This window comes from Felis catus, chromosome D4 (genome assembly GCF_018350175.1).
Source record: "Felis catus isolate Fca126 chromosome D4, F.catus_Fca126_mat1.0, whole genome shotgun sequence".
In the NCBI taxonomy this organism is placed as follows: domain Eukaryota; kingdom Metazoa; phylum Chordata; class Mammalia; order Carnivora; family Felidae; genus Felis; species Felis catus.
In genome coordinates, this window is record NC_058380.1 from 33,966,260 (window position 1) to 33,989,543 (window position 23,284).

A 23,284-nucleotide genomic window follows, 5' to 3' on the forward strand; every position below is an offset into this window, starting at 1 on the left:
GATGAATAAATAATTCATGCTGAAGAATGCTTTAAAACCTTGAAAGCATGTTGAACTGCCAAAGAATTTACTATCAGAGCTGTTTTGTCATGACTGGGTTAATTTTTTTTTTTTTCCTGTTAACTTGAGGAGGACTAATTGGGGCATATGGGTCTATTAAACAACAACAAACAACTTGCTTTGCATTCAATTTTTCGGGTCAGGAGATAATTTGATTTGAAGAGATTTGTTGAACGGTGCTCATAATTGTAAAAGTTTATAATAAGGCTTTATGTCCTGATGATAAGTGAAAAAGCGGGACCCAAAATAGTACATGGATTATTTTATAAATGTAAAATGAAGTAACTATAAGGGCCATGTGAATACCTCTGTATCACTCCATACTGTAGGGAAAGTCACATGTGCCTTTTCAAATCTTGAAACAATACTTAGCACGTGCTAAAAAGTTAGAGAAATTGGCCAGGAAACCAGGACTCCTGTCTAGGGCTGCTGGTAGTTTGCTCTTTGACATTTGGGCGGTTGTTCAACTTGTCCAGACCTCTGATTGCTTATCTGCTAAACAAGACATGTTGGACAAATTGATTCCCTCAAGTCCTTTTGAATTCTAAAATAAGATGTCTCTCTGTGGTATTCTTAACCTTCTTGGATTCAGAAATCTCTGTGAAGTTATTTTAAGATAGAGGCTTTGTGTCTCTCAGATTAGGCAGGAACATGCTCTGACGCTCTTTCAAGCTGATTCCTAGTGCTTCTATCTCTTATGTGCTGACATGAGATTTTTTTTGGTGTGACTGATACTTGAAATCTTGATTAGAACCTAGTGGGGTAAAAGAAAAACAAATTCAAAAACAAGAGGGAGCAGTGGGACTAGACTAGTAGACGGTCTATTCATGGAAAGAAGCTGTCCCTGGATTGTGGAGGTGAGAATGAGGGAGAGGCAGAATTAGAGGGAAGGCAGAATCCCATCCCTGGTTCCATTGGACCAACTGCTGCCCTACCACAGAGCTGGGGATGGGCCTTCACTGAGTGGTTGCCTCTGTCCTGATTCACAGCAGGGCCCCAAAATCCAGGTACTGTTATTTCTTCTGTTCACTACTACAGATCCTTAGTGAAGTTTGTGTCAAGAAAAATGCTTTTTGGTAAACCAGTTTAATCCTTGCTGTAAGATAGAAGTACTTAAGATCTAATGGAGTACAAAAGCTACTTTTTACTTATAAACAATGTCCCCTCCTCCAGTTCAACACACACACACACACACACACACACACACACACACTCCCTAACAAGAATGAATTGATGATAAAGACCTAGATTGCAGTTTTACCCACAATGCAGAAAAAAAAAATATTAACTTTGTTTTCTGACATTGGAAAACTAGAGAAGAGAGAATAAAAAAATGAAATCCTATAATAATTTATTAGTAAATTTATTTAATTCCAAATGACACAGGCCTTCTTTCCCCTTCACTTGCACCATGACAGCCACGACAGCCACATCAGAACTAGCAAAATGAAGGATTATTTTTCTAACACAGCAGAAAAAACCCAAGTGCTTCTTGCAAAGGCACAGTGTGTTATCTGACACAGTGTCCCAGAGGTACCACACATTGGCAAGCTGCCCTCTATGTTTCTACGGTGCACAGGATGATTATTTTAGAAGCATATCTTGCTCTGTGGGCTCACCATTACAATGAGTTAATGGGGGAATGGATACTTTTCAAAGAGTTTGTGAAGCGAGCTTCCATCCTCTCAAGATTCTATGTCCTCTCCCCCTTGGTTTTCTATTCCTCAGCACTGCTGAAGAGGCTGGGTTATGAGAGCGGCCAAAGAGAAGGAAGTGGGTGATTGAATTGTCACTGAATGCATCCCAAGGTTAGCTACATATATTGAAACTTATCAGTACCTGTGATAGAATGGACTTGTTTCTAGTTAGGGAGCACTTTTCCCTGAAATAAAGCAAAGCTTCGGCCAGTACAGAATTATAGAGTTTTGGCCTACTAAGCTTTTATTAATAAAGATTAAATTATTATTATTCAACAGTGAGGTAGTCTGAATCAAAGGCAGAATATGGCGACAGGAGCTCTGTCTGTAGGAAACACACAGAGCCCCAGCCTCCTCATAGATCCTAAAATATGAGCAGCATTTTCATTATGTCTTTGCCCAACACCTCTTTGAGAATCTAATGAGTCAATGCATTCGAAACTTCCAAAATACCAGTGGATATTAGTTATTCTTATGATGAATGTAATAAACAGTAATTAAATAAGCCCAGTCATTCTTTAATATTCTATTGATGAAAAGTTATTCCAAACCTGGAAGGCCCCTTTCCATTTTCTGTATTAAAAAATAATGGAGAGGACAAAAATAATTATTTTATGACTTCCCAGCGATATACAACCTGTACCTTTATTTTAACAACAGAACCACAGCACAGATGATGTAAATTTCTCTGTAGCCTCAGAGCAATGAAGTGTAGATTCATTAGCATAATCTTCACAGGTGTACAATAAAAATGAAAAGAAATCCCAATAACTGAACTAAAGACAATGGAGATAAAAATAAACTCACGGACCTTTTTGATTTATTCTTTGATTGGCTTCCTGGAAACAGAGTAAAGAAAATCAACACAAACAGCCATCCCTTAAAAATGTTTTTTTTTTTTTTTCTCTTTTCCAGATAAGAAACATCACAGGTACAGGCTGAGAGAGGAGCTGGGGAATAACAGATTCCCACACCATTTGCTTGGCTACATGCAGGAGAAAGATGCCATTTAAATAGCTCTAATTAGTCTTTAGGCAAGCTTCAAGCACCTTGTAAAACTGCTCCAAGTTTCCAAAAGCTAACTCCTATCCAGCTCTCTAATTCAAATTAGGCCAGGAAAATTTGTGCCCTGCTCCTCAAAAAGAAATGCTTTTATTAAAAAAATAAAACAAAAGTAAACTACCCTGAAATAAAAGGATTAAGCTTTGTCATGCTTGTAAGCAATCAACTTGAAAAGTGAAGGACTGGGAATGTTAATCATTGATTGCTAAATCAATGATTGATGTCCTGAGCAAGGTGAGAAGAATAAACTCAACCAACAGTTGGATGAGATTTAGACAAGTTTTCTGTTTGTTTGTTTTGTTTTTTTCTTAGATGGAGCATATAGTCTACCAAAATTCTTTCACTTATTCAAATAGAACTTCAAGAGCAAAATAAAACAAATAAACACATACTCACAAATTAGTCATTAGTGTTTGAGGGTCAGGGGAGAGGGGGAAATGGGAAAGAGGAAGGTAGAGTGAGGGGGGAGAGGGAGGGAGAGGGAGAATGAGAGGGTACAGGAACCAAGAGGGAGGAAAAAGAATCATATTTATTGAATTGATGTGGGAAATAGCACATGGCAGCTATTAAAGGGATGTGTTACTGGGGAAAATAAATTCTTTGGTGTCAGAGCTTCATATGGAACACTTATATTTACTATAATATAATTAACATTTTATTGAAAAATGTTGGATAGATTGTATTAACTTATTTCCCTATGTTTTTGTTTGGTTTGTTTTTACTTACTGAAAAAAATATCAGATGATTCTATAAAAATAAAACATAACTCACAGTATGAGGATTATGTGAAAGGGAGAATGTGTTATCATGTGCTGACAGCTGTGTGAAATGAATCTGCAGGCACTGAACACTGCAGAAGAGAAGCTAAGACACTACTTAAATGTGAGGCCCTAGTGTGGTGGTAGAAGGTGAATCAGCACCACAGGGGAACATCCTTAGTTTCTTCTCTTCACTTTTAAGAAACATGATTTATCTTAGGGGCAGTGGTTTCCCGTGAGTCACTTTCTCATTTTAAAGGTGCTAAATTGCCCATCTCACAAATAATCAAGTTATTGCAACATCATGTATATTATTTACAGTTGGATTTTTTTGAATCGCTTACATTATCTGTTTGATTTATTTTGGATTTCCACTTAATAAGAGAACACACTCTCCCCCTCTTGAATTTTGCAATGCTATTGTGGGTCTGGTTTCCATTTATCATGTGTGTGTATATATATATATATATATATATATATATATATTTTATTTTATTTTATTTTATTTTATTTTGCTTCACAGAGTACTCCAAATATATGCAGCTTTCTCATTTGGATATTATTAATTTTTCCATAGATCACATACAGAAGAAATACCATCTGAGGATAAATTATAGGATATTTCAATAGTAGTAATAGAATTCATAACAGCAATGATAATTTTAATAGTTTCCAATATTTATTTGGTGTTTTATTTGTGCCAGACACTCTCCTAAAAACTTTACAGGTATTAATTCATTAAATTCTCCTAGTCATTCTAGGATGCAGGTACTACTATTAATCCTATTGCACAGATGAGGAAATCAAGGCACAAACTCTTCAGAACCAGGAAGGGCCATTGATGATTTACTAGAAAAGAGGTTATTGAGAAGCATATGGGCTCTTGCAAGAATGTAGCCATTAAAGAGAAGTGAATACATATACTTAGGTTTTGAAACTTTAAATATATTCCTTCAAAACCAGAAAAATAAAACTCATATTTCACTAAGCTTCTCTTATCAGATTAACAAGTACTAGTGTTACAGAATGCATGTGAAATGATGTGGATTACTCTTTGCCATTTCTAATTCTCTCATAGATAAAAATCAATTAAATCTGCCTAGGCCAATAATTCAACTTGGAGTAAACCCTCTGGCTTAAGTGGGAGTGTTTGTTTTGTTGTTTGTTTGTTTCAGAATCTCTTAATGTCCAAGATTTAATATTTATCTAATAAATTTTACTCAGTGTCTATTGATCTCTAGATGTAGAATCAATATTCAGAATTTTATGAAGAGCATGAAGGGTCTTACACATTTTCATTCTGTTCTCAAACAGAACTAAACACACTAAGTCAGGGTTCTCGATTGACAAATGGGCTTTCAAAGGGCTTTTGTGTCCTTGAACTCTCTGAAATTAGTGTACAAATAAATTGGGTAAGTGCTTTTGGTTTTCAAGTGGGGTTTAAAATGCTCATTTTTTTTCCTTTAAGTATATTTATTTGAGAGACAGACACAGAGCCAGGATTAGTGGAGGAGGGGCAGAGAGCGAGGGAGAGAGAGGGGGAGAGACAATTCCAAGCAGTGCCCACGATGCCAGCACAGAGCCCGATGTGGGGCTCAAATCCATGAAGCTGTGAGATCATGACCTGAGCCAAAACCAAGAGTTGGACGCTTCACCAACTGAGCCACCTAGGCACCCAGTGTGGTGGTCAGATTCTAAAAAGGATCTACCTTCCCCAAAGGGTGAATTGTACTAAGTGACATGCCCAAGGTCACAGAACAGCAAGGTCACAGAATGGTTTAAACTAGACTTTAGTGTCCAGTCTTCTGTTTTCTTATTCAGTGTTCTTCCTAATAGAACTTTAAAAATAATATTGAACAAACAAAAAATTCCACTTGAAAGCATTTATATATGATTTATTCTTCGGAAAACTTTACTTTGACTACTCTAAGGACACAATTGAAGACCCCTAGTTCTCAGATTTCCAACATAAATGTTTGAAAATGTATATTTCAAAATTCTTAAGACAGTCTTCCCAGCCAAAAAGATATCATGTTTGAATTAGGTGTGCCATATAGAGTCACAGTCTTCATGAATTCAAAAGCCTCTTTAGTTCTGAGTGGCCAATTGGAGAGAATAACAGTCTTGAGTCCAAAAGATTCATGTTAGAATTTTGGCTCTGCCATGAACGAGCTACTAATTATAAACAAGTTACTTGGTTTTTAAAACTTTAACAGTTCTTCATCCTTAAAATTGATGGTAACAACTAACTTTTGAGGTTGTTCCGAACATTATAGATAAAATCTATCCATGATTTTATACACTATATAAAATCTATGACATGGTGCCCAACACACAATAGATACCCAGAGAATCATATTTATTTTAACTCCTTGTCTTTGTCATTGACATAAAAAGTAGGCTTTAAAAAAGTTTGCTTTATATTTAGTCCTGGCCAACAATTAAAATAATTCCATTTGAATATGGCTTTTAAAGTGAAATGTTAATTATGATTCTACTAATAGAAATACAATACTGGCAGCAGTGAAGAGCAATTAAATTTTAGAAAAAAATGTTTTTATCTAGAACTGAAATAATTAGATTGATTTTTTCCTAGTTATAAGACATTACAATAAATAATCTGCCACTAATTGATATTCCTGGGTTTATAAGAAGTTGAAGATACATACAAGAATTGAGGTAAGTAGATCACTTTTGGAATCAATTAAGGATAGATACACTTGACCTTACTTCTACAACTGCAGGAACCTAAGCATTGGGATCACTACTGAGTCCCTGTATTGTGTCATTGCCTCAGATTAGTTCTGCCGTAAAATAGGAAATGAAATACTAAAATGTAATGTTTATATTATCCATAGGTTACAGCCCAATGATAAAGTGGACTTTTAGGCAAAGTGATAAGTTTGGGCATTGAGATTCAAGCTAGCGACTTAGTCACAGATACATCCTCTATCAGTAGGAAAGCAGTGCGAATATGTGGGCCTATGCAGGCATGGGTCAGAGAATCACAAGAGCGTACTTCTAGTTTGAGCTCTGTTACTCATATGTGGTATGGCTTAGGGCCAACACTCTGAGCTTCACTCTTCTCATCTCCAAGTGTGGATATGTATATAGTAAGGTACTTATGCTGTTGCTTCATCAAACTGTAGTGTATACAGTAAATGATACAATTGATAAGAAAGCTACATAGAGTTAACTCCTACCAGTCAGAAGTGAGAGGGATTTCACGCACATGTGGCTTTTAAAAAATAAGACAAATAAGACAAATTAATAAATAAATAAAAAGCAGAAATAGACTATACATACCGAGAACAAACTGGTGATTGCCATAGGGGAGGTGGGTGGGGGGGATGGGCAAGATGGGTGAAGGGGAGTGGGAGATACAGCCTTCTGGTTATGGAAGGAATAAGTCATGGGAATAAAGGGCACAACATACAGAATACAGTCAGTGATATTTTAATAGTATTGTATGTGAAAGATGGAGGCTACACTTGTCTTCTGCACAGCATAACTTAAGAGAAGGTGAATCAGTTGCCTAACACTTAGGATGTTTACTTGAAAATAATGTAACATTGTATGGCAAGTATACTCAAATTAAATAAATAAGTAAATAAATAAGGTTTCAGCTGAAACAATTGATACTGAGAGAAGACCAGGTTACATAACTAGTAAGTGACAGAGCTGTGACCCAAACCCAGATTTCCTTGCTCTTATCTTTTGGTTTATCAATTTCTTTTTTCCTACGTTAGTAAAAGTAATGAATAACTGAATTCTATAAGATCAAGCATATTATTATATACTATTTAATTGTAATATAAGTATTAGTTTCCATTTAGTCTTTGACAATATTTAGCTTTAACTATGAAAATAAATCCTATCACCTCTTTTCCTCGGGAATTACTATGTTCTCTTAAGAACAGCTTAAACGGTAAGTGGACTGGTCAAAAGCAGTTTCCACACTGCTTGCTCTGCAATTCAATAATTGTAAGCATTCTGTAGTTAGAACGCTCTTGAATTTGCTCCACATTTTCCCCAGCATAAATAAGATGGCTGTAATTTGGAAACATGTCATGATGTATCACTATTTTCACAGAATTCAATAAGCACGCTGGTGCTGACACACAATTCCCCATTCTTTAGTTTATTTCCCCTGCCACTGCTTGGCGGAAGTCATGTAAAAGTTTTGCTCTAGGAAACAAGATAAGGATACTAGGAATCACTGTGGCGACTTTCCAGATCTCCTTTATTGTAGGTCAGACCACTCTGCAAAGTAAACATGAAGAGCAGCCAGCACCGCTGGGGAAACAGCAGCAAAAGTGTCCAAAACAAAACCTTTGACCAAAGTCTTTTAAGTTATCACCACAGGTGGAGCCTAAAACAAGCATGTTAAATTTTATAAATTGTGCATGAAGTCTCTTAACATTTATTTTTTTTTAATTTTTTTTTAACGTTTATTTATTTTTGAGACAGAGAGAGACAGAGCATGAACAGGGGAGGGGCAGAGAGAGAGAGAGAGACACAGAATCTGAAACGGGCTCCAGGCTCTGAGCTGTCAACACAGAGCCCGATGCAGGGCTCGAACTCACGGATCGTGAGATTGTGACCTGAGCCGAAGTCGGCCGCTTAACCGACTGTGCCACCCAGACGCCCCAACATTTAAATGCTCTTAAAAAATCTGGCTGTGTATTATCAAAGCTCCTTTTATGTGGGAAGCCTCAGTGAGCAGTTCTATGGTTCCAGTCTCCAGCATTTCCCTTTCTGTGCTTAAGATATAGGATTGTTGCTTACCCCCTTAAATATCTGCTGATTAGGGCTTAGTCTTAGATAAAATGCTGTTCATGGTTGTAATCTAGATTAAAGCTCTCTCTATAGCCTATAAACTTCAATTAAATGCTTGTAACCTTTTGCATAAGACTTAAAATTGAAACACTTTTGGTTTCTAGGTCAGCTCTAGATTTAGGGTATATTTATGAGCATAGAGCTATAAAAAGGCAGGTTTTAGTCTGATTCAAGTGCTTTGGCTTTTGTACTGTAAAAATAGCATAGGAATGAAATGTACATAGTTTCCATATATCATAATAAATGTACAAAGAGGAATATTCTTTGTCCTTCGACATACTTTACTGTTAAGATGGTGGAAAATAACAGGTTAAGGAAAATAATGATAAAGTGTGTAAAAGTACAGGGACACAGTAGTATTGAATGACCTAATTCTGAGTGAAAACAATGTTTTTCACAATGCAAAGGCAGACTGACAAGTTCTCCAGCCAAGATCATGCCAAATAGATTCTCAATTTATATTCATTTAATTTCTATAATTTACCTGTTCTGCTAATGAAAAAAAAAAAGATTTCCTTCCTCCACTTGTGACTTGGGTTAGTTTCTTATTATCTATGGAGTTGATTTAAGAAACCTGAGGCAAGAAATTGCTTTTTTTTTACATTTTCAAGTGGGAAATACAAAGATAAAATGTAAACGCTATATGCAAATAATCATCCACATAAATCAATTACAGTTTTCAAACAGGACTTGAAGCAATTACCTGTCTGACACCATCTTGCCTGAATTAGCATTGGTGAAATTTTGATAAACATGATATTTTTTTTCCTGTATGGAAAAACATTAACTCTCAAGATCCTAGGATCTTTAATAGCCTCAAAAATGGATTATAACATTTTCCAACATCAAAAGTAAAATTGACTATGAGAACTTTATAAAATGTATCTATGCCGTATAACACCATTTTGCAGAAAGGAGGCTGCAGGTATGGGCTTGCTCACATGCTGGAAGATAGTTCTTGTTCCCCAAACACTGGAAATAAATGTATTGGTTGCCTTTTGTGTTTACTGGGAAATCAGTGTCTCACTTTCAAATTAATTTTGGGCATAAAACAAGGCATGTAGGGCTTGGTCAGAGTTAGGGGTTAAGTGGTACCTCCCAAATCACAGATTTGGGAAGCAGAAAAATGTGAAAGATATTTGAACAAGTGTAGATGAAAATGTTTGAACTGTAAGGTTCTGAAAATCACTGGGTCTGAAGTTGGTATTATTCAAGGTTTAATAAGACATCTGGAAGAGGGTAAGTGGTGAACCTTCAAGTATGTAAAGGCCACAGAGCTTTTCTGGATGTCAGTGAGGATGAATGTGGTATGTGGAAGGTGGTGGTCCAGGTTAGCTATTATGACAGAAGGAAGGATTTAAGTGACATTGTAAACTATTTTGTAAGGACAGCAATCCAATGTGCTACCATAGCAAAAAAAACAAAAACAAAAACAAAAAAAACTAACAAACTGCTGAGTGTTGAACATGCGCTCCTAAATGATTTTAATATGCCATGTGAAGAGATTTATTACTGGAAAGAGATGAATGGAAAATACTCTCCTCATGACTCCTTACAAGAAGCTAGGTGTATTAGAGGTGTATTCCTCATCTTTTAGGAGCAACCATTCCCTCTGGAATGAACTACTTGCTACAATTGCGAGAGATAGATTACCAAGCAGTCCACAAATTAGCTGTACCAGACATTTCTGATATGCTTAATTTTTATAAATCACCACGCCACAAACTCCTAAACTTTCTACTGTCCCTAGGAGGTATCCAGATTTATTTACAAACCCCTCACCCATTTAAAAATAATAGTCTATGAGCATCTTCTGACAATCACCTGTTTATTTATATCAGCAACCATCAGTAAAATGGGCAACCTCAATTTGCTTCCCCTCTACAAGCATCATGTACCTTATGAAGTCTTTCACCTAGAATAGAGGTAAGAAGGTAATGAGAGATGCTTCTATGCTATGTGGTGCTGGGGATGTTGTGTACCCATATACAGTATACTTGTATGAAGTAAAGAAAATGTGAGAACAAGTGGTGCCTGAATATTAATTAGCTATTTCCATAGATAGCGAAAAACCTAGTTAAAACTATATTTTCATGCAAACACTTAGAAATTCATGAAAAATAAAAGTATAAATAATGTCTGAATTTCCTTACCTTCTATTGCTGATAGGAGAACCCGGGAATGATCATATGCGATTACATTCGCATATCTATTCTTTGGTTTGTTTACTTCCAAGTTTGAATGTTCCCATGTGAACTGCTGGCCAGGGTCAATTGACTAAAAGAAAAACAGCACACACACACACACACACACACACACACACACACACACACAAAATCAATACTGAATAACACCAGATTATAGGCATTTATCACAAGTAACAAACATGATTTAAAAAGAAAAGTCTGAAGCCACACTTTATCAAGATGACCCTACTTATGAAGCTGAACACTAATATACCCAGCTTAACATGAAATGATTAATCATAGTAAAAAACAGTGATAGTCACCAACAATTGATTCAAATGAAAAAAAAAATCGATATGGATGTTCCATTAATATTGGAAAGGCAGTGTTTTAAAAATTGTTTTAGTTTTCCATTTCCTTCTCTGCAGCTGTAGTTTATAAGTTATCTGGCTCAATACTCCTTCTGGTTCTGTGAACATTATTTTATCTTGATTATTCTCCCTAGTCTTTCCTGTCAGGACGTAACCTCACCCTTTAAATTTATTGGCCATTCACTAGCTTCACTGGGCACAGGTTTCCCTGTTTTTTCTTCACTTCTAGGCTTCCACTTTGATGGCAACTTAAAATTTTGTCTGTTTCTCCATAACACACTATGGCCAGTAGCACAAGCAATCTGTACAATTCAAACAGTTAAGAATAACAGTAAAGAAGGGAAGTTGGTAAATCTAATGTTTATCTTCAAATATTAATTTATAACCCAATGCAGATAGGATCTAATTGCTTTTCTACTTATGTTTCCTATTATTATGTGTTATATTTACAAAGCTTGCTTCTTTTTATTCTTTAACTTAAACATATTTTTTTCTGATTTATAATGCATTTTCTTGATACCTTCATTCAACCCATTACTCAATAATCTAAAATAAATATTACACAGAATATAAAATAATATATAGTTTTCTTAGAGTTAAAGCAGTATCATTTTGAGACTGAACTCAGGATCTGATTATAGAAAAAAAATACTCTGAAAAAAAATACTTTTTAATTTCCTGCAATGTTATGGAAATCAAAACCTCTTCTTTTATCATAGGACATGGGCACTTTTTTAAGACGTAATTTCATGGTATAAGGAAACATGAGTTCAGTAATTACATAAACATGATTTCAAATGATTAAAATCAAGTTTTCAGAAATAATGGTAAGGGTTATATGCAGGTAAAATTCTGTGAAAAGTAAAGATACTATGTTATGTTAATAGAATTTTTAGCAGTTAGTTTTGATACTGGGCATTTTTCATGACTTTATGTGTATCTGTAGAACTGGAAAGTAAAACATATCCAACAGCAGTGACAATATTAAAGATGTGTATATTTTGTGTTTAACAGGGCTGGTAAAACTCACAACTGCAAAGAGTCGACCTATTAACCCTCATGAATAGCCTCCAAACATTCTAAAATTCTCAGCAGTATGGATTCTAGCCCCTAATATGCCAAGGATTATAAAACCTTTATCTTTTCTTAGCCAATGCTAATCTATATGTAAGTAGCCTATCATTGAAAAAATATTCAGCAAAATAATTATCTATGCTTTAGAGTCTAAGGAATCATATAATTAGGGGTCTTTCTAGCTTGTTCTTCCAGGGAAGCTCATCATCTCCCCTGCAGAATGTACTTCTCTCCAAGTATCTGATGAGCTAAAACATGCAGATGCCTGGGTGGAAGCCTTCAAGTCAACCTTGAACCTTCTCTATACAAAGCATATGTATTTGGTGACCAAGCCATACCTTATTTTTTTCTTAAATCAGCCCCAAGTCACCAGCCCACTGCCACTCCCTAAACTCAATCTTTCAGTATGTGATGTCTGCTTGGACTCTCTCTTCAAACCTCTAACTACAAGTCACTTTTCATACCAAAGTAGTCTTTTTGAAGATCAGCTCTGGACAGGTTAGTTTCCTGCTTAAGAATTCCACTGGCTCTGAATGACCTACAGCTTAAATTCTAGAGTCCTTAGCCACAGTCCTACCCATACACCTTCAGTCATCTTTGCACTGACAAAGATGGCTCAATAAATGGTTCAAGAGATTTTCTTAAATGAATTGAATTGATGGATAAATGTTGTTGAGAAGAGTTCATAAAGAGAAATCATGGAGTAATTCTTCCCTATATCATGGCAATTAGAGAACAGACAATGGAAACTGCAAGGTAAAGTGCACTATGATTAATAACTTTAACACTCATTATCATACAGTTTAATAATAAAGTATGTGATCCCGAAATTACAACTACCACTGATATCCCACTTTACACTGATGAGCGTTACTGAGTACATAAGCTTCTTGCACATTATTTTCTAAAATATCCCAAGAAGCGGCTAAGCTCACTGATGTTCAGTGCTTTGGTGGAAGGTATTACTCCGTCTGATGGCCGTTATTCAGACTATGATCACTCACAGATGTGTAAAGTGGCAAGCATTTAATTAGACTAATGAAATTGCATCTATCAATGCAGACACTGTTAACTCATGTCCATTTCCACTCTTGCCACATATTCTCAGCCTTCTGAATGCTCGATTTGATACCTACACATTGAAGAGTTTAAAAACCAGTAATGGAAACATAAGTTTTATTTCACGTATGTTAATATGCTTAGACTTAAAGTATGACCCATGAGAAGAAGACCTATAGTAATAGGATAATTATAATAGCTGCCAGGTCATGCAGTATCCCGTTTTAATTTTCATAAATGCTATGAGGTAGGTATTGTTATTTTCTTCATTTTACAGAGAAGGAAATTGAAGTAAAGAAAAATTAATTTAATAAATCTTACTGAGGGCCTGCTCTGTGGCAGGCACTGTGCTATTTGGTGGTTAAGTAATTTGCTCACACAGCTAGGCTCATACATTCACCCTCAAACCCAGGTCTGTGTGATTTCAAAGCCCAACTGATGATTAACAGCTGGTAATTACCAAGCAAAGATGCTACTACTTATCCCGAAGGCCACTGCAAAATGAGGAAGCCCAACATATGAAACACACTTCAACAAAACTATCCTTTATCTCACCAGTCTGAAAGATATTTCTTCCCAACTGATCATCCTCTGTCATTCTGGGGCAATTACATAAGAAATCAAGTTTTAGAAATGAGGTTGGCTTCACATGGATGATAAAACAGATGGGATGCAGCTTACATTTATACTTGTTTTACAGGGATCAAACAAACATTGATTGAATAATGCTAAACTGTCTTTGTGCAACACATACTCATCTATCTATATCTATCTGTCTGACTGAACGTTTAACAATACACAGCATAGGTCATTATTCTGGAGCTTGTCAGAATGCTGAAAGCAGTAAACACAGTAAAGAACAGCAACTACTGAAAGCAGGTGAGGTATAAGATGATCTTTTCTATTTAGAAAAAAAATAAAACTGGTTGAGAAAAATCAAATTTCAATTATCCATGTTAATGAGGCAAAGGTATCATGGATGACTAAGACCCTAATTTTCAAAACCCGCTCTTTATGTTGTCCTTAGTGCAAGATGCAGGCACATTTGCTTTGCCTCTTTGTTTTCTGGTTTCTTTTGCTGAGATCCTCTTAAGGAAGAATGAAATGGTCAACATGGAGAAAGGGCAACCTTGGTCTTGAGAAGTTCATTTCCACTCTAGTCTCATATTTTTGGCCCACACACCATGACCATCCATCTTCCTACTATAGAGTTAAGCTGAGGCCATCCCAGTATTATTCAAAACAATTTGAAATAAGCACTCTTGTTTCTAATGAGTTCTTCTTGTTCTTCCTGCTGTTGGTGTTTGGTTTTCCTCAGCCTGACTCTCATGTATCTCTTCTCATCCTTCTGACACTGTTTATTCAAACATGTTTTGGCGAGATACCCCCTCCTCCTCAGAACTCAATCCCAAATTCTACCCACTGAGCTGGAAACCTGGCCGGATCTTCTGTAGTTGCCCTGGAGGAAACTTTGCAATTTGGAAATAAAGCAAGTTAGATGTATTCAACCCAAATTTGATTAATAGACTTAAAAAAATAAGCTATATAACATTTGCACATTGCATTGTTACAGAAATTGTAAACAAGAATGCTACTTCCTCATATTTACTTTTGTTTCTCCAGGCAATCAACAAGGCCCTTTACTGGACAAAGAAAGAATATGTAGCACCTAAACTTTACCAAGATGCCAAACCATTTTACATTGCTTCCCTATCTGCACACTTGGCACATGACACACTCCCCCTCCTACCCTAATACTTGTGATTGAAATAATTCTAATACTAACAGATCTTCACCTCAATGACTTTGCATTACTGAGAAGAGGGACCAAAGAAAAACTTCTCTGTAACATAAAGAAGAAAGAGAAAGTCTTGATTAGACAGCTGCTAATATCAAACACTTTGCATTTATGTAGTCTTTAACTTGGTGGTCTGAAAGTTCTCATTTTTTTTAAGCAACTAGAACTTTGTCTTAAAATAGGTAAGTAGAAAATAAGCAACATAACTGATGGATTTATAATTTTGCGCTATATTCTTTTTTTTTTATTTTTTAAATGTTTATTTATTTTTGAGACAGAGAGAGACATAGTGTGAGCGGAGGAGGGGCAGAGAAAGAGGGAGACAGAATCCGAAGCAGGCTCCATGCTCTGAGTTGTCAGCACCCAGACGATGCGGGGCTTGAACTCACAAACCATGAGATCATGACCTGAGCTGCAGTCGGATGCTTAACCAACTAAGCCACCCAGGTGTCCCATGCACTATATTCGTGATGAAAACCCAGATTAAAAAAAAATATTTTACATCCAATGGTTATATAGTTAAAATAACACTTATATGACATTTGCTGTGTTTTCTTTGTGCTTCACATATATTAACTAATTTTATCTTCACAAAGAGCCTAAAAGTAGATACCATTATTATCACAATTCTGTAGATGAGGAAAGCGAGGTACAGAGAAGTGAAACAACCTCTCAGGGTCAGTTAGTAAGCTAGTTGTGGGGTCCAGGCATTCTGGACCCAGTCACAATGCCTCGCCACGATGTTATGCTTCTTCTCTCGCCAAGTTTGAGAAGATTCCTTGATTGTTTTACTTATGTCTTTCAATTATTGTCTTGAAACACAATGGGAAGTTTGGGAACAAAAATCTCTATAGTGCTTCTAATCTATATTTATAATTGTAAACTCAAAACAAGGGAGTGCTCATAAACTTGCACATCTGATTACAGTCATTGAATAAAACTGTATCCAGAGAGTGACCTTTTTTGATAAAGCTGAAGTCATCAACTTAAAGTCCTTTAAATATGGTTCTGCAAAATTTCAACTTCTCTACAAGAAGAAAAATATAATTCACAGGTACAATCCCCCTACAATACTAGCTGCTTGGCGTCCAACTTCTCTTCAGTCCACTAAGAGTAAAACCTCAAAATATTCTCTTTAGAACCTCTTCAAAGAGAAACCACAAAAAAGATACATCCTGTTTTTGTGTGGGTTTTAAAACAACTAACAAAAATTTAATTATATAGAAGGAATAGACCAGCTATTTGACTAGGCAAACTATGGGTCAGACTAACCATCCTTTTTACAGGGAATTGAACTTTCAATGACCTTAACCTCTAGAGAAAGACTATCATTCCACAGAGTTCCCAGTCAGTAGGCTCATTTACTCCTTAGTGTGGTTTGCACCCACATATTCTCAGGCCCTATTTGAGGTTTAGAGGAGCAATCTGCCATTGACTGTATTTCTGCAATGAAGCTTTTTAAAATTCTCATTCATTCATATTCTGTCTCTCCAAGATGGAAATGGTAAATTAATATGTATCCATTTTAAAGAAGACCAGTGTTTGCATAGTTGAGAAGGGCTGTATTTTGCACAATTAGCCGAGGGCTGCAATTGGCATAATGAGTACTTTCTTCAAAGAGAAGAACATGAGTTTAGTTGAATCCAATGATGCTTTAAGAAGTGGAATGTGATCAAGTAGAAAGTATGATGATGAGCAAAGTCTGGAGGTCGGAGCCCCTGAGTCCCAGGTGCTGGCTTTCTCTTTGCCCCTCGCTGGCTTTGGCAGTCTGCTCTGTTCCTTTTTCCTATTAATGTCTTCCCAGCGTCAGGTTGGCAACCTCACCTTTCCTGTTCTCCTTTATCCAATTAGTATCAAAACTTCCTAAGTCTTTCCCTATAAAAGTACCTCTAAACCAAGCCACAATTAGAGTATGAAGGACTGAAATAGAGACTTCTCAAGACTCCCAGTGTTAACTAATGAACACATACAGGAGTTCTCCACCTTTAAGTAGAAAGATGAACAATTTGAAAAGCCATTTAAAAATATTTCAAGCAGGGGTGCTTGGGTGGCTCAGTTGACTCTTGGTTTTGGCTCAGGTTATGATCTTGCAGTTCCTGAGATTGAGCTCTGCATTGGGCTCCAGGCTGACAGCATGGAGGCTGCTTGGGATTCTCTCTCTCTCCCTCTCTCCCTCTCTCTCTCTCTCTCTCTGCCCCTCCCCCACTTGTGCTTGCTCTCTCTCAAAATAAACTTAAAACATTTTTCTTTTTTTTAATTTTATTTTCAACGTTTATTTATTTTTGGGACAGAGGGAGACAGAGCATGAACGGGGGAGGGGCAGAGAGAGAGGGAGACACAGAATCGGAAACAGGCTCCAGGCTCCGAGCCATCAGCCCAGAGCCCGACGCGGGGCTCGAACTCACGGACCGCGAGATCGTGACCTGGCTGAAGTCGGACGCTTAACCGACTGCTCCACCCAGGCGCCCCTTAAAACATTTTTCAATAAGGTATTTTTATATATAGTTAAAATTTTGTTCTTCAGGTAAGTGATAAAATCACATCAACTTTATCTGTTGTCTAATGGTTTCATTTGCAATCCTGATTATAACATATCGTGTAACAAACACTTACAAAAAGTACCTGGATTAATGATTTCTTTACTTACATTTGAATTGATATATAGAGAAGCAAACAGGAGACAAAACTCATTGTAAACCATTCAGCCACATGAGGTGAGTAAATATTTGAGGCAACCACATGATAAGCTTTTTTTTTTTCCTAAATTATATCTAGGCACTGAGTAAGGAGGAGATAGTTTATTTCTTTGAGAATCCCATTTACTCATAGAAGTATATTTCACTTTGTCCTAATTTACCATAAATTCAACATGACAAAAAAATAATAATGAAACAGCAACAAACACTGGATTCTTTTTCAATTCAGTAGGGCAATGCAATGTGATCTCTGGAATGCAGATAAGCTACTTTACTACTTCATATGTGTGACTGAAAAAAAATATTTTTGACAGATCTTTTCAAATGAGAGTTCAGAAGAGAACACACAACATTAAGATCTGAAGATTTAAAAGGCCAGTTTTTTTTTATTATACTCTCCTGTTTAATGTGTCAACATTTTCCTAGATGATACTGAATATAGAAAAGAAAAATTCCTAGTTCTCCAAAGCAATGTTCTAGAACAATGACAGCAGTGATACCTTTTAATCCTAATGTTTTAGTTTTTAGCTATTTTTCTGCTATATCAGATTAAAGTACATAATAAGAAAACAATGGACAGAAGTTAGCTGATGTTCCTATTAAAGACTAGAGCTTCATGGATAGTCATTTTTACAAGTATAATTCACAGACTAGGACTTCAGATGTTATTTGGAAAAGCAAAAGGAATTAAAAATTTTCTAGACAATTGGTGCAAGAAAAATGTTATTAAAATTTTATTAAACTGCTCTGATTAAAGAGATAAAGTTGGATTGATAGAAAGTAATTACAGTGTTTATAAAAAGAAATGCATATAAGTAACAAATAAAATTATTGATTGCAATCTACGTGCAGCATTAAAACTGAATAAATTCAGAGTGGCATCCTTCCTTTTCCGTGAATAGCACAACCCTAAATTTTGGCCCCAAATTAACAAAATGAATGCATTAATTCCTTACCACTCTGTAAACACTGCCACATTTGCATAGACTCAAAAGTATTAAGTAAAATAATACATGTAAAACACCTGATGAAAAGTTCTCAGTAAAAGAACAGTAGATGTCTTCCCTTTCTTGTCTCCATCCATCTGACTTGTGCAAGAACATCCCTTATTTAAGACAATCTTAGCATGTAAGGAATGTCTGCTTTCTCCCTTATGCTAAGTGGATCTCCTTTGACACTGAAGCAATCACCCAGTTAATTTAGGCAAAGAAATCCACTCTGTCCTCCCACTTGCTGTAACAATGTGCCCATCTATATAATTTGAAAATTGATCTACTTTTCTATGGCAGATAACAACAACAACAGAACATAAACACATATATTTCTCAGTTTTTCATTTCATTTGATACTTGGAGACCTGAGCATTCAGAAATACAGTGTAAAAGTAGATTCAAAAGAAAAACCAATCAATAAATGGAGTGGTTTTGTAATTGTTTTGTGACTTCTATTACAACAGCATTTTATAAACAACAGTATAAGGAAAATAGGAAAGATAAATCATCATCTTGGTTTTTGAGAGTTTGATTAGTGGAGTTTTAAGTGATAACATTAATTCTTATTTATCAAATACACAAATTTCTAATCTAATTTTAAAACCACTAATTTTGGGTGTGTCTGGGTGGCTCAGTCGTTTAAGTGTCCAACTTTGGCACAGGTCACGATCTCACGGTTTGTGGGTTTGAGTCTGGCATCGGCCTCTGTGCTGACAGCTCTGAGCCTGGACCCTGTTTAGGATTCTGCGTCTCCCTCTCTCTCTGCCTCTCCCCTGCTCAGCTCTGTTTTTCTCTCTCTCTCAAAAATAAATTTAAAAATGCTACAAAATTAAAATAAAACATTAATTTTCCCTCATTTTACTCTGCATACTGTAGACAGATGTATTTTTAGGTTTTCAGTATTACCTTGCTTGCTATTCAATTAAAAATTTGTTAAAACTCTGTTTCCTCTCCCATGTTTATTTTCGGATGTGAGAGGAAAAACAGATGAGTTTCCAAACTGAAACATGAATAAACGTTTGTTAATGTTCAGTCAATGCCTTTCGCATCTCATTTCCTGATTGAAAAAATAAGATTTTTACATCTGAAATGAAATGAAAAAGCATGATGCTTCCTTCAAGTCTGTGACACAATAGAGAAAATCCCAAGTAATCACTTAAAAAATTCCCCTATCTAGTTCCATCCCCAAATGTATTTAATGCAACTATCTACTTGAAACAAGAGTTTCCACCTATGTCTTTTGGGTACAGTGTGTATATATGTGTATATATTAAGTACATACTAAGAACCCCTTGCTGTTCATATCATTATGCCTTATAGGTAAGGACATAATGTACCATACTAAATACAGGCTTCTAATTAAAGAAGACACACAGGTTGATCATTACTACTTATACCCATGGTGTTCAAGTAGCTTAGAAAATATTTACAACCTAAAGTGTCATGTTTACTTTCTTCTACGTTACATGTGACAAGCAAACTAGAAAAGTTAGAACTCCCCAAATCTAGAATTTTAGAGTTTATTTCTAAACTAAAAGATTAATTTCAGAAATTAATTTCTTTAAAATGTATATTGGCTTTATAATGTAAAATTAAAGACTATTCTAGGTAAAATATATTAGAAAAATGTCCATGAATTGATAATTTTACATATTTGCCCTTTGGGAAAAAAAAACAGAATCACTCGAGGATATCACTATAGTGGTTGTGATTCATCTGATGTTGTATACTCAGTGTTTAGCTTATAGTTTATTTTAAAATATATTTATAGAATGAATGGCTGAAATGCATTATAGGCAGGATATATGGCAACAGTGACTTTTTCCCCAGAGCCTTAGAAATAGTTAAATAAATTTCCCTGCAGAACATGTGGTTATTAAGTAAACATATATTGGAATAGACCAAAAATATAGAAAATCATCTTTAAAAATAATCAGAATGGCTCCCAGGCTCACACTTGTCTGTACTCTGATTCATAATAAGAGTCATCTCGGACTTTGGCACTTTTGAAATTTTTCCAAGTGAACATGTATAATAGCGTTCTGTGCCATGATTTCCAACTTTTACATATCCACTGACTATTCTGAAGTATCACACAGTGACTGCTTGCCAGGTAACAATTCATATTACCAAATTTTCTAGACATACTACCAATGTGTATACAGTTAACCATTTAATACAGTGGATTTTCCCTTTATTTTGGGGAGTTTGTTTTAACAATTGTGCTCCTCTGAAGTCTCAAGGCCACTTGTTGGCTGTTGTGGGGAGACTGGGAGGGTCCTGATAAGACGGAAGGAAAAACAGCCCAGGATTCAGTGCTGGCAAAGGGTTTAAGTTAGGGGGGCTTATATCCCAGTTTACACCTCTGTCCCCATTTCATTATCAAAAGCACCATCTTTCAAAGTGTCCCAGTTTGGACAATAAATTATAAGGTTAAAGCAGACTCTAACTTCTTTGTATCCATATCTATACCTTGGGATCTAGGTGAGCTTCATGCTCAGTAACACAGCCAGGTGAATATGTATATGTACAAAGAGGGCAAGAGAAACAGACAGACAGATACTAAATTCACTTACAAATCTATCACATGGACAGGAGGGTGGGAAAAATTAAAGACACCAATTTCTGAAGAACAACATCTGCCTCCACTTATCTACTCTGCTGCCATAAGAGTAGAATTAAAGCCAGAATAAGAGAGGCACTGGCCTGACTCATTGATTTACCTTGTTCAACTTGTCTATGGAGCTGCACAGAAAAGAAAGAAAGGGAAAGAACAGAACATGTGATTCTTAACACACATTTACCCTATTCTCCACTAAACCATAATTTTAACCTATTCAGATTATATATATTTTCCTTTTTCTGGGGCAGGGTAGAGGCTGGAAAGAATGTGGTGGTGCAGAAGCTAGTTGGATATGTGTTCAGTTATGGAGGAAAAGAACAAAGCTAAAGAACCGATTTACATGTTGATCATTCTATAAAAACATTTTTTTCTTAATTTTATTATTATTTTTTAAATTTACATCCTAATTAGTTAGCATATCATGCAACAATGATTTCAGGAGTAGATTCCTTGATGCCCATTACCCATTTAGCCCATCCCCCCTCCTACAACCCCTCCAGTAACTCTCTGTTTGTTCTCCATATTTGAATGTCTGTTATGTTTTGTCCCCACCCTGTTTTTATATTATTTTTGTTTCCCTTCCCTTATGTTCATCTGTTTTGTCTCTTAAAGTCCTCATATGAGTGAAGTCATATGACTTTTGTCTTTCTCCGACTAATTTCACTTAGCATAATACCAATTTTTAATCTACTGTGTCTAATTAATATTTTATATTTAAAAAATTATTACTGAAAAACTAGGTAGAATTATGCCATAATTTCTATCCTTTTCTTTTTCTTAATGCTCTGGGAATGGAACCATAGACTCATTCTATTGCTTGAGTATTACACAAATCAAGCATTAAACATGTCTTCAAGTATAATATGTTCTAAAGATATTAACATTTTTTTAAAAATATCCCTGCATTAACACACCTAAAGAGAAGCTAGGTCATTCAAAAGGAGAAAAGTAACTCATAGACACACAGAAAAGGGAGGATCAGAAAGGACTATGAGCATGATCACTTGGCCCTCCAAGAAAGACAGTGGCATCTAGTCATCACAGATCGATGACATAGCCATTAAGATCATAAAACTAATGAAAAGTGAGGTCTTCAGAACCCAGTTACCTCTCAAGTTTACAAAACTAATGATCAGTCCTGGAATAAGGTGACCACATCAAGATACTTTCACCTGACACACCTTCATCCAAGATTGCAACTTCTTCAAATTTATCATCTCCTAAGATTAGACTGTGGACTTTCTGTCAGGCACTAAACTCTGCCTAAAAGCCTTGAAAGTGAAAAACATGTCTTTCCCCTGGACAAATGTATATAATAACCATTATAGAACCATTACAATGGTGGGGACTGGTTAAGTGACTTAGAGTATGAAAAACCTATGAAGCTATTGAAACTGTGTATCTACTGACATAAAGACATCCACTTTTCCTGTTAAGTAAAAAAAAAAATATATTAAATATATATCTGTATTTCATTATATTATATACACTATATCATATACATATATCTAGATATTTAGAGATATAAATATAAATATATAAACATACATATGTATATACAGAAAGCTAGAATATTATACATCAACACTACCAGTACTTATCTCTGAGAGGTAGAGATTGATAACATTAAGTTAATTAAACAAGGACTCCATTAGACTGAGGGGGTCCTAATGCTGTGACGGCCTATGGAGGTAAATCAGAATCTAAGTTTGTAAAAGCCTCAGGGTTACAAAATCAAAACCCTAAGGACAACCAGTCAAAAACAGCCAACTAGGCTTTAAGCTATAGCCAATCAATAATTTTTCTTTGCTTTCACTCTTTATACGAGTCCTTGCCCTAGCAAACACTTCTGGTTTGATGCTGCCCAAATTGAGTCAGTTTTCACTTGAATAAACTCTTAAAATATTTAATATGGTTCAGTTGATATTTTCTTAAAGATTTTACTATTTTTTAATGTTTTTATTTATTTTTTAGAGAGACAGACTGCACAGGCGAGGGAGGGGCAGAGAGAGAGGAAGACAGGATCCCAAGCAGGCTCTGCAATCACAGCGGACAGCCCAATGCAGGGC

The 23,284-nt window shown here is 35.8% G+C and overlaps 1 protein-coding gene across 46 annotated transcripts in view; it reads right to left on the reverse strand.

Annotated features, from left to right (window-relative positions):
• Positions 1–23,284, reverse strand: part of PTPRD (protein tyrosine phosphatase receptor type D) — an 834,341-nt gene that overhangs the window by 70,673 nt on the left and 740,384 nt on the right. For all 46 annotated transcript variants that reach the window (XM_019815913.3, XM_045043800.1, XM_045043802.1 and 43 more), the window contains one exon: positions 10,570–10,693. In XM_019815913.3, coding sequence (XP_019671472.2) covers positions 10,570–10,693 — 124 coding nt within the window. The remainder of the gene's footprint in view (positions 1–10,569; positions 10,694–23,284) is intronic.